The sequence below is a fragment of the Bufo gargarizans genome, chromosome 11 (assembly GCF_014858855.1).
Source record: "Bufo gargarizans isolate SCDJY-AF-19 chromosome 11, ASM1485885v1, whole genome shotgun sequence".
NCBI classification, from domain to species: domain Eukaryota; kingdom Metazoa; phylum Chordata; class Amphibia; order Anura; family Bufonidae; genus Bufo; species Bufo gargarizans.
This window is the reverse complement of record NC_058090.1, coordinates 90,612,873-90,625,476: the sequence shown is the minus strand read 5'-3', so window position 1 is coordinate 90,625,476 and position 12,604 is coordinate 90,612,873. Positions and strand designations below refer to the sequence as shown.

The window sequence follows — 12,604 nt, the reverse complement described above, 5'->3', positions numbered from 1 at the left end:
TCTGCCTCTCAGTGTCCATAGGAAGCGCTCTCTCAGGACTAGCGGCCATGCACCTTATCCCTGCCCAGCCTGTGGCTGGCTACCCTAGAGTATATTAAGACACCTTCCCCTGTGGGATGGTGCCTAAGCAACAGGTCCTATTACACTGTTGTCCTGCAAAGGGGTGCTATTATCTTGTTAGTCTGCCTTTATACAGACTTATGCCTGATCTCTGGATTTGACCCTATGCTGCCTGACCTCTTCCTGATTTCTGTGCTCACTCTGAGTTCCTATCCAGACCCTCAGGGTGATTTTGGATTGCATGAACTCTGACTGCCCTGACCTTGACCTGTTCTTGACTACAGTTTTTCCTGATTGCTCAGTATTTTGCACGAGGACAGAGAGTACTCCAAGAGGTAGCGGCCTAGAGATTAAAGGGTGAAAACCAGTAGCCCCACGATAAATCTGTCCATTGGCATAGTGGATCCACATCTAATTCATAACAAATGCTTTAATTCAGTCTCAAGCCTTCTCTCCTGCCTGGTCTGACTAATGGTCTGATTATGTAAAACACTCTGCCATGCTAACACTCCAGACAGAGAGGAAATCCAAGACTGTGGACCTTGACTAGCATATAAAGACTATAGTCTGAAAATCATCCACCCATTTTTATTTATTAAAAATACATAGAATCTTTACATAAAGGTTATTAATACAATATGTGATCAAAATTGGGGAAATAGTCTCTCAAAATGGACACCGTCACCTTGTAGTCCACACCCATCACTGACCTTCCCCTCACTATGTACTGGTATTACACACTGTACCTCATTTACACTTTTTTAGTTTCCTCCTGCCGAGGGGACAGGAAGCCAAATGCATGGTGTGTGCACTTCTTAACATAAGCTGCTGCTATCACATGAGGAGACATGAACTTCTGGCTTGTTCTTGCCTTTTTTACTTATATTTCAGGTAAGTCGTCTCAATTAATTTAATCTCCTTTATCTGAATAGGTAAATGAACAGTGATGATGTGATAGCGACTACTACCCGGCTTTTCTCTGGGCTCACATATAGGTCATGTATATATTCTAAAAGTGAATACATGTCTAGTGTCTCAATGGATTTAGATACAGATAGATATGAGATAGATAGATAGATAGATAGATAGATAGATAGATAGATATGAGATAGATAGATAGGAGATAGATAGATAGATAGATAGATAGATATGAGATAGATAGATAGATAGATAGATAGATAGGAGATAGATAGATAGATAGGAGATAGATAGATAGATAGATAGATAGATAGGAGATAGATAGATAGATAGATAGATAGGAGATAGATAGATAGATAGATAATAGAGATCACAGGGGTTGGTTTCTCACCACCTCGGTGATGTGTGGTGTGTGGTCTTACAGGCACTAAGTCCCGTTGAACCATTTTCCATGTAACCATTTCCCGATCACAGGAGAAGACACAGAGAGGACTTGTATTTGACCATAAAGATGGATTAGGGCTCCTGGTGTGATCCGATGTTCTGATTAGCACCAGGGGAAGGTTCATTGGTAATAACTTTATTACGTCTAACTTCTGTGACCCTCATGACACTTGGTCTGTCTTACAATAATCCAGGTCTTGTGTTTTTCCACCAGGTATAATTACAGATGGAAATATTCCAGATTTGTCCCGTGTCCACTTTGTAGAAGAAGGAAAGAACATCAACATTTCATGTAACATTAGTAAAAGTTCCGGTGATGTACAGTGGTACAAAGAGAGAGAAGATGGGGGATTACAGGCCATGCCACCAAGGGGATGTTACCTACCAAAAGAAAACAGTAGATATTATGTCCACTGTGAAAAAATGTCTGCACTCGGCATGGAGATAAGAAATGTCCTTCCATCTGACTCTGGGGTGTTTTACTGTTCTCTATCAGGACTGGACCCAACCTTCCATGTAGCCGGCACATTAATTGTTACAGGTATCTCTCTATCTATCTATCTATCTATCTATCTATCTATCTCATATCTATCTATCTCATATCTATCTATCTATCTATCTATCTATCTATCTATCTACATATCTATCTCATATCTATCTATCTCATATCTATCTATCTCATATCTATCTATCTATCTATCTATCTATCTCATATCTATCTATCTCATATCTATCTATCTATCTATCTATCTCATATCTATCTATCTCATATCTATCTATCTATCTATCTATCTCCTATCTATCTATCTATCTATCTATCTCATATCTATCTATCTATCTCATATCTATCTATCTATCTCATATCTATCTATCTATCTATCTCATATCTATCTATCTATCTCATATCTATCTCATATCTATCTATCTCATATCTATCTATCTATCTCATATCTATCTATCTTATCTATCTATCTATCTATCTATCTCATATCTATCTATCTATCTATCTCATATCTATCTATCTATCTATCTCATATCTATCTATCTATCTCATATCTATCTATCTATCTCATATCTATCTATCTCATATCTATCTATCTATCTCATATCTATCTATCTATCTATCTCTCATATCTATCTATCTCATATCTATCTATCTATCTATCTATCTAGTAAGGAAGGCTTGCTGTCTTATTCTAAAGCCATAGACATTAAATAACTGAAACAAATTTAGATTACAATGATCAGTTCTTTTCCATGTTTATCCAAGGCAAATGCCGACTAACGACGGATAATTGACCATTAGATCGGCAGCGCTGAATTTCATTTCCGTTCTCAGGACGTGTTTAATCCCAGTCTTGTCATAAATGCTCAGGGTCTATGGTGTTATTACTTCACGAATATAATGTTCATCTACGTAGATACTTTTATGACTTCACTTTTTGACTTTCAGTTGTGACTTAATGAGTTGCATTTTTGATGACCAAGAATAATTACTCTCTGGAGGCTCCGCACTTCAGTCTGCCGCAATTCTGGTTTTTATTTCCCCCGTATTAATTCTTTACCCATAGGACAAATAATTTTTTGTGTAGTAAAGAAATTGAAACAACTTGAGTTGCCAATTTGAAACTTTATTTCAGGGCTTGTCCAGGACAAAAAAATTGGGTACATTTTTTCCAGAATAGTTCAGCTATTTTCCGTAGGATGTGTCTGGTATCGCCACTTTCACTTGAATGGGGCTGAGCAGCGGTACGAGATATTACTTGTGGCATGAGCGGAGCTACAAATCCACATGTTCATGTTGGCATCAAGGGAGGTCTGTGTATTATGTTGTGGCGTAGGAATGCTATACTTAAATTTTAACTCGGATGATAGCCTGTGATCCATGTGATCAGTTTAAAATATTGGGGTATCTTTAGGGGTATAGCTATATACAGGCTCAGACTGGCCCACAGGGGTACAGGTGAATCCCCGGTGGGCCCCTGAGCAAGGTGGGCCCCTAGTCTCCCACCCCTGCACAAGAGGCACATAATACAGTAGACTTGCTGCACTACATACATACATTCAATGTACAGCACCTCAACCAGCCTATGTTCATATAAAAAAAACTTGTTAGATGATTTATTATATTTGAATGTATCTATACGGTGGGCCCCCAAAATACATTTTACTGTTGGGCCCTAGGTATCCCAGTCCAACACTGGCTATATAAGGTAAAATAGGTAGAAATCACAGTTGGGTCTTGTGTCTAAGGGACATAATAGCGTGTTGATTTCACAAGTAGACACCAATGTCATAAATGGTACATGATAGTTGGGACCCTGTTAGAGACTTTGTAATGGGGGCTCTGGATCTTCAAGTTACACCTCTTTGGTCTAGCAAACTAAAAAAAATAATAAAAAGCGGCTGGAGCCTTTTTATGAATTCTATTTCAGCCCCTGAATTTGATCTTTTTCTCAGAGCATTATCCAAAGGAACCTACCTTGTCAATACTTGAATCAGTAGAAGATCATCCAAGAAACACGGGTATCACCGTCTTACTGTGTGCTGCTTTTAACTGGACACAGAAGTGGGGTTGGATTAAATGGACCTTAAATGGGAAAGAGCAAGAAGGTTGGACAACTCTAGATCCAGATGGGAGTTTGAAAAGCTTATTAGTCGTCTATGAATCTATTGAAGATACAGCAGTTACTTGTTTCATACATGAGGCCACCACTGGTGAAAACATCTCCTCAACGTTCCCTAGAGAAATCAATAAAGGTAAGTAGAAAATCAATGGGGATCTAAATTTCACTTTATGACTATTCCATTGATATCTTTGGTGAGGACACGCATGTAAAGTATATTTAATACACTAAATTATCAGTTGTACCCATTCTGAGCAGTGATTGTTGTTTAAAGGCATTCAAAAAAAATTCCAGTAAAATAATTAAAAACTGTAAAAAAAAAAAAGGTTTTGATCACAAATATCCTTAAATGTTTACAGCCCATATGCAGAAATCTTTGCCTCTATGATTCCAGGCTTCAGTATACAGTACATACACCTTGTGTAATCTGATCTTACAGTTATGTGTTAGGCTGATCATACCGTACATTACGTACTTGTCGGTCAGCTTGGCCGAGTGTACATCTATTCTCAATAGGGAGAATGGAGGAAGCCACTGCCAATCACCTAAGGCAGCAACTTATCTACTGAAGAACAAAAAGATCAGACATGTTGAAATCAAACTGCTTGATCCTTTTTTCTCCATCATCTACCTTTGGTGAAAGTTGGGAGGCCCCCAAACATATTAGATCATCAGCTGGTCCCACCAGGTTCCGCCAATGTTTATCTAATATGTATGGCTAGGTTTACTTCACTTCCTCTCCTCTGCTTCTGCTGTTTATAGGTTGCATGAAGAAGAAGTAACTCACGACTGTAGGATCAGACCACAAAAAGTACCCCATAGGAGGGTCCTGTGGTCCTTGGGCTGAGTTCAACCCTGATTCTATGATTGTATGAAGGAAAGCAGAGGATTGGAGCTCTTGTTCTGACTAGAGATGAGCGAATCAAAGTTGACGAAGTGGGGTTTCGATCCGAATTTCTGGAAAAATTTGATTTGCACCAAATCTGAATTTCCTCACGCTTCATGGTAACAAATCAAATTTTTTCCTAAAATGGCTGCTGCATGTGTGAGGACATGGAGCAAGGAACTCTGGGAATGAGGGTTCACCCACAATGCCGTGCATGCAGCCAATCAGCAGCCAGCCAGCCCTGTGAATAGCCTCAGGCATCTTGGATTTAGCCATTTTCCAGTGTACTTAGTGCAGGGAGAGACATTAGCAGGCACTAGGGACAGTGTTAGAAAAAACTTTTACATTTTTATTTTGCTTATTAGAAGTTCAGGGAAAGTGCATTAGAAGTGTAGGGAAAGGATAGGGAGGAATCATTCCACAGTAGAATAGGAACATTCTTATTACACCTTGCTGCACTGACCGGGGATCCAAATTGCCATTATAGAGCTCTGTAATTCCACCGAACCGTTCTTATTATGGGGGGGGGGGTGCAAGTGCTGTTTGATACAGCCATTAACAGGGTTTATTACAAGGAAATATTTATATGTCTTATTTGTCATTGTGCAGTGAAGTTATATGTTCTAAAGCATTTTTTGGCTTGTATTAGTGGTAAAAAAGGTTTATTAGCCGTTGTGTGGTGAAGTGAGAAAATTACAGCCTTTTTTGCCGTGTATTAGTGGCAAAAAAATATATATTTGCCGTTCAACGGTGCAGTTATATATTTCTAGAGTATTTTTAGAGTGTATTAGTAGCAAAAAAATGTATACTTTTTTGCATGTATTAGTGGCCCAAAAAAAAAGTATTAGCCGTTGTGTGGTGAAGTTAGAAAACTACAGCCCTTTTTGGCGTGTATTAGTGGCAAAAAAATGTATATTATTTGCCGTTCAGCGGTGCAGTTATATGTTTAAAGCCCTCTTTGGTGTGTATTAGTGGCAAAAAATGTATATTATTTTCCGTTCAGCGGTGAAGTTATATGTTCGAAAGCCCTTTTTATGTGTATTAGTGGCACACAAAAAAAGTATTTGCATTTGTGTGGTGAAGTGAGAAAATGACAGCCCTTTTTGGCGTGTATTAGGGGCCAAAAAATATATATTTGCCATTCAGCGGTGCAGTTATATGTTCTAACGCCCTTTGTGGCGTGTATTCGTGGCAAAAAAAATTATATTATTTGCCGTTCAGCGGTGCAGTTATATGTTTAAAGCCCTTTTTAACGTGTATTAGTGGCAAAAAAATTTATATTTTTTTGCCGTTCAGTGGTGCAGTTACATGTTTAAAGCCATTTTTGGTGTGTATTAGTGGCAAAAAAAGTATATTATTTTCCGTTTAGCGGTGAAGTTATATGTTCAAAAGCCCTTTTTATGTGTATTAGTGGCACAAAAAAAAGTATTTGCATTTGTGTGGTGAAATTAGAAAATTACAGCCCTTTTTGGCATGTATTAGGGGCCAAAAAAAATATATTTGCCATTCAGCGGAGCAGTTATATGTTCTAAAACCCTTTTTGGCGTGTATTAGTGGCAAAAAAATATATATTATTTGTCGTTCAGCGGTTCATTTATATGTTCTAAAGCCCTTTTTGGCGTGTATTAGTGGCAAAAAAATGTATATTATTTGCCATTCAGTGGTGCAGTTATATGTTCTAAAGCCATTTTATGTGTATTAGTGGCACAAAAAAAAGTATTAGCATTTGTGTGGTGAAGTGAAAAAATTACAGCGCTTTTTGGCGTGTATTAGTGGCACAGTCGCAGCAAGAGGCCCGAGCTCCTGGTGTCATCTAGTGGTCGTGTCTTGACCAGCAACCCTGTGGTTCTTGAATGGTTGACTCGGTCATCCACTTTGTCCCAAGTGACATCAGACACCCCCAGCCAAGAGTACTCCCCTGTGTAAATGTGATGTCAGCCAGTGGCAGCTCATGCGTGACACCTGCCATTTGCTCAGGCCCTTTGAGGAGGCCACGGTATTTGTCAGTTGCCAGGACTACAGGATGAACAACGTCATTCCACTGCTTCATGTCCTGGAACAGATGCTGGTAAATTTGGCTGGTCAGGGGACTGGAGACGTGACGCCTAGATCTCACGGCTACATGAGCCCTTTGAGGGCTGAACTGGAGGAGGAGGAGGACATTGGAGCACAAGAAATGTGTAGCGAAATTTTTTCTACACAAGTGAAAGGAGAGGAGGAGCAGCCAGAGGTGCTACAGGGCGATGGGGAAGACAAGGCAGAGGACCCAGACACACCGTGGCAGTATGCGGTGGAGATGGAGGCAGGGAGTCCCTCTAAGTCACTTGCACAAATGGCCCGATGCATGCTCACTTGCTTGCGCAGTGACAAACGAATTCGGCAGAGGGATGACTTCTGGCTCTCCACATTGTTGGAGCCTCACTACCGGTCCAAAATGGGGGCCTTTTTTACACTCGCTAAGAGGGAGGACAAACTTAACTACTATAGAGACATCCTATGTAGTGAGTTGGCCACTGTCTATCTGCGCCATTGTCCATCCTCTGGCAGGTCTGACCTGGGGGGGCTCTCTGCGCTCACGTTCCTCTGCCATGGCTGCTGTGGCAGGGTGATGATCAGCTTTCTTCACCTTCCTAGTGCAGTAACTACTCACCAGCAGCAGCAGCTAGACCTGGAGCAGGACCTGAACCAGCAGGTGGTGGCATACTTGAACAGCACCCTGCAACCCCACATTGAAGATCAGTTGGATTACTGGGCAGCCAAACTGGATTTGTGGCCGCTACTGGCAGAGTTTGCCCTGGAAAAGCTGTCCTGCCCAGCCAGTAGTGTGGCATCAGAGCTGGTGTTTAATGCGGCGGGGGGGGGGCCATATTTACCCCAAGAAGAACTCACCTGTCCACCCAAAATGTGGAGAGACTGACCTTTGTCAAGATAAATCAGGCGTGGATTGGCCAGGATTTCCACCCACCAATGCCTGATGCATCAGACTAGATCATCCATCATGACTGGGCCACTATTTTGCCATTCGGCCTGGCATCATTATTTATTTGACCTTTCTTCTAATCTGTCAGAAGGAAGGAAAAATGAGACACACAACGGATCCTGTCTATGTAACAGCTGTAAGGCCTGCATGATGTGGTCCCTATTTTGCATCAGAATTGGCTTATGATTTGGTAACCAAAAGCAGGAGTGGGTACAAAACACAAAAGACTTGCAAATATTCCATTCACGTGTCATCTCTGTTTTGGATCCACTCCTGTTTTTTTTGGCTTTAGAAATACTGATGGATTACTGACCAAATGCTGACCGAGTGAAGGCGTATGCACCACAGACAGGATCTGTTTTTTGTGGGTTATTGTTCTGATGGATCAGAGGAAGGGCAAAATAATAAGTGACGTCAACACAGACTTACTGCTGACACCCTCTCCACTCTGTCGGGGGGAAATACTTTTATAAGCGTATAATTGAGTAATAAGTGTAGTGTGCAGTGATTCTAAGAGCGATGTCTGTCATCTGCATGTCATACTGACTCACAGTATTGTTTCACTACCACAGCAGACTCCCAATGCGTGTTATAGCGGAACAGCGTTCTACACCACTATAAAGGCTCTCTGCAGCCAGGAAATAGCCATTTTTTAACGCGATTCACCGCAAATAAATTCGTATCGAACCACATTTTTTCTAAAAATTTGGCGAATCGGCCTAATTGAATTTTTGAGAAATTCGCTCATCTCTAGTTCTGACCTTTAGGAAGATGTTATGAAATTTCTGAATCATGGACCTAAACACAAAATGATGGTCCCAGTTGGGAGTAAACTTTAGAAAAGCTGGTGAAACAGCAATTGCAATGCAAAACATACTGTAATGTCCATTTACTAGTCTTTGAGGACCACCAAGAATGTAATATTAAAGAGTCGTCTAAAGGTCCAGTCCATTAAATTGAGCAGTGAAAGATTGTCTCAATGTTTTCCATTCTTTTGTTCCAGGTGAGAGGTCCATCAGCGACTGCTACATTGTTCTGTATGTGGGTTTACCCATCATCATCGCTATCCTCCTTGCACATCTGATTATCCTGGCCATCAGACGAAAAGATTTGTCTAAAGATACCCATTGTTCAAACACTCACAAGGGTATGCCTTCTGAAGAAGAACGCAGAGAACCTTTAGGTAGATAAATGTCTTTCAATTGAGACTCCAGTCTCATAATTTTACCGTGAACTGTGTAATGCTTCACTTTTCCTGTAGTTGCTCTGCAGGTAAATTAAACACTTGTTACCAGGTTCCTCCATAGATTACAGCTGATTTTTGGGGTTCCATCAGTGGGACACCCTATGGTCAACTTATTGGTGTTGGGTCCGTTGTAAAAAGCAGATGACCCTTGTTAAACCACTGTCCTCAGTCTTCATTTCTGCATTTCTCTACCTTTATGTTCCTTAAAAATAAATTACTGAGAACTTGTTGGGTTGATCTAAAAGTAGAGGTTCACAACTTTATCTGATCTGTGGAACAAATAGTCCCCTTAGGTACGCTAGTCAGTACTCTGTCAGTTACTGACACGGTTCCAACTATACCAATAATGACCATGTTATCCCCATCTAGCAGTGCCCATTATAGATATGTCACATTCCCTCACTATTTATGCCACAGTCCTTGTATCAGTGGAATGTATGGACATTTTTGGTTACCATATATTATATCCTAATCATTTAAAAAAAATTGTTTTTAGAACGTCGTGTGAGATTTCGTCCTGAAGATGAGTCGGTAAGTATAAGAATGTATTAGGCCATACAGTAAAGTATTAGATACTCAAATCATATCAGAAGAGGGTCCTACACAAGCCCAGGTTATGGAGGGGACTGAAAGTCCCCTCTTTACATCAGAAGACACCAGTATTATAGTGTTGAGCGAATCAAAGTATCCGAAGTAGACTTTAAGGGAAAAATCTATTCGCAGTGAAGCCGAATTTCCTCATGCTTCGTGGTAATGAATCATTGACAGTAAAAAAGAAAAATAATCCTACTCAGCTCATCCATTTGAGCTCGAAGAGGCCGCCGCGTCGATCTTGATTGAAGATCCTGCGTGAAATCTCATGTGTGGTCACGTATGATGTCACTACGCCGGCCAGCGTGATGATGTCATCATGCACCATGTAATATTCTATGTGGGATCTTCAATCAAGATGGCCGTGGCGACCTCTTAGCACTCAAATGGATAAGCTGAATATTATTATTATTTTTAACCAATTAACCCCTGAAAGCCCTAATTTTATTTCTCAGATGCCGCGATCGTCGATGAATGCGGCATCTGAGGGGTACAATGACAGGGGACGGCGCAATCGCCGTTCCCCATCACTGCGCCCCACTACTTACAAAGAAATACGATTTGTGATGAAGTCATTCGTCACAAAGCGAATTTCTTTGTGAAATCCGACGAAGCAGCCAAATCGAAGTTTTGTACCATGGATGTCTAATGGGGATGAGCTAGGGCTACACCGTTTGAGAATCACAGCCCAAATCCCCTTCAACCTCTTTGTCATACATTGTTGTAAATGTAACTGCTTATATAATAATAATTATCATTATTAATAATATTTTCTATGATTTTTCAGGTTACTTACGCTGCAGTAAAGTCATGATCCATCATTCCAAGACTCTACTGTGTTGTGGCCGACTTGTTCACGCTTTGCCTGCATTTAAAGGATTCTTTAGCATAATTTTGTGTGTGTAAAGCTCCAAGTAGCCTAAAAACAAACACATTTTCAGACCTTCACTGAAATATTATTTTTTACTATTGATGACCTATCTGGAGGATAGGTCATTAATATCGGATCAGCAGGAGTCCGACACCCAGCACCCCCGGCAATCAGCTATGTGCCATCTCCCGTCTCTCTTCCTGTTCACCGCTTCTGTCTATGGCAAAGAGCATACACAGCAGCAGTGGACAGGAAGAGCAACGGGAGACGGCAAATGCACTGCACGCGCCTTCCCTTCATACGACTTATCGGCGGGGGGGGTTCCGGGTGTCGGACCCCCGCCGATCTGATATTGATGACCTATCCTCAAGATAGGTTATCAACAGGAAAACCCTTTTAAGTCAAAAAACAAATTAAGGGCTCATACACACAAACGTATTTTCTTTCAGTGTCCGTTTAGGTTTTTTTTGCGGACCGTATACGGAACCGCTAATTTCAATGGGTCTGCAAAAAAAAGGAAGGTACTCCGGTGTGCATTCCATTTCTGTATTTCTGTTCCGCAAAAAAATAGAACATGTCCTCTTATTGTTCGCATTACGGACAAGGATAGGACTGTTCTATTAGGGGCCAGCTGTTCTGTTCCGCCAAATACGGGATGCACACGGACATCATCCGTATTTTTTTTTCTGAACCATTTTTTGCGGACTGCAAAATACATATGGTCGTGTGCATGAGCCCTTACAGTTAGGGCTCATTCAGACGGCCGTATGAATGAGTCAGTTCCGCAATTTTGCAGAACGGGTGCGGGCCCACTCCTTTCAATGGGGCCGCAAAAGATGCGGACAGCACACCACGTGGTTCCGTTCTGCGGCTCCGCTGAAAAGCTTGTCCTTTTCTTGTTCGCGGACAGCACACCATGTGGTTCCGTTCTGCGGCTCTGCTGAAAAGCTTGTTCTTTTCTTGTTCGGGGACAAGAATAGGCATTTTCTATTATGGTTGCGACCATGTGTGGGCCGCAAATTGTGGAACGCACGTGGCCCGTATCCATGTTTTGCTTATCCGCAAAGCAGTACGGCCACCTGAATGGGCCCTAAGTGTTCAGCGAATTGAAGTATCCGAAGTGGACTTCGATCCGAATTTTAGGGAAAATTTGATTTGTTGCAAAGCCACAGGTCACCACTGAGGCCAGTGATTAACTTAGCGGGCATTCCCTGTGTGTCGAGAAGCATCAGGAAGCAGCGACAAAAGAGGACTGGAACAGGAGCGACGTGGGATACAGAGAGGTGAGTATGACTTCCGTCTTTTATTTTTTATGCTACCTAAGCATGTAACTAAATGACCAGGTAACCCCATGTTCATTGTTGTAGTGGGGCAATGAGCTGATCAGAATAGATGCACGCAGCGGTATTTGTCGCTTCTCGGCATATTTGCCGGGTTGCAGCCGGATCGCTGCTGGTCCTCATTATAGTGAATGGGGCTGGACGGCGATGCCGGAATGCAGAGAGATCCTTTATGTTACATTTGTCTAATCTCTTTAACATTAGAATGAATACTAGAAGTTATTTGCTTTTTTGCATATTCTATTAAATGACTGATAAATTTGTAAAGATTATGAATAAAATAATAATAATGATATTTTATTTATTGTATTCATTTCTTTGTACTGTACATTGCCACTTTTTTATTCATTCTGGCATTGTTAAAGTTAAATCTAATAAGACGTTCACCTCATGATACACATCTCTTCTTAGACCAATTTACTGCACGTGAACCTGCTGCTTAGCTTCGGGAGCGAGGATCTGTGTTTGGCCTCGTTCCCTGGGAGGCTCCCTGCTCCTAGGTCTGCCTTGAGCGCCGAGCTGATCACTCGGTGCTCGACTTGTCTGTCTGTCGGTCATGTGACGCTGGCCACATCACATGACCCTCACTCCCTACTATAAATACAGGTGGCCTGCTGGCTACAGGTTGCCTGTGATTTTAG

The 12,604-nt window shown here is 41.4% G+C and overlaps 1 protein-coding gene across 2 annotated transcripts; it reads left to right on the top strand.

Moving 5' to 3' along the window:
* Window positions 1-831: 831 nt before the first annotated feature.
* Window positions 832-11,031, top strand: LOC122922043. Of its 2 annotated transcripts, none has more exons than XM_044272471.1 (6): window positions 832-951; window positions 1,637-1,963; window positions 3,883-4,182; window positions 8,919-9,098; window positions 9,658-9,692; window positions 10,540-11,031. In XM_044272471.1, exons 1-6 carry the CDS (start codon window positions 909-911, stop codon window positions 10,564-10,566), a joined length of 912 nt encoding a protein of 303 aa, XP_044128406.1. In that variant the 5' UTR covers window positions 832-908; the 3' UTR covers window positions 10,567-11,031. The 2 variants fall into 2 exon arrangements, with proteins under 2 accessions (XP_044128406.1, XP_044128405.1); XM_044272470.1 differs by having other exon boundaries at window positions 848-951; window positions 1,617-1,963.
* The last annotated feature ends 1,573 nt before the right edge of the window (window positions 11,032-12,604 follow it).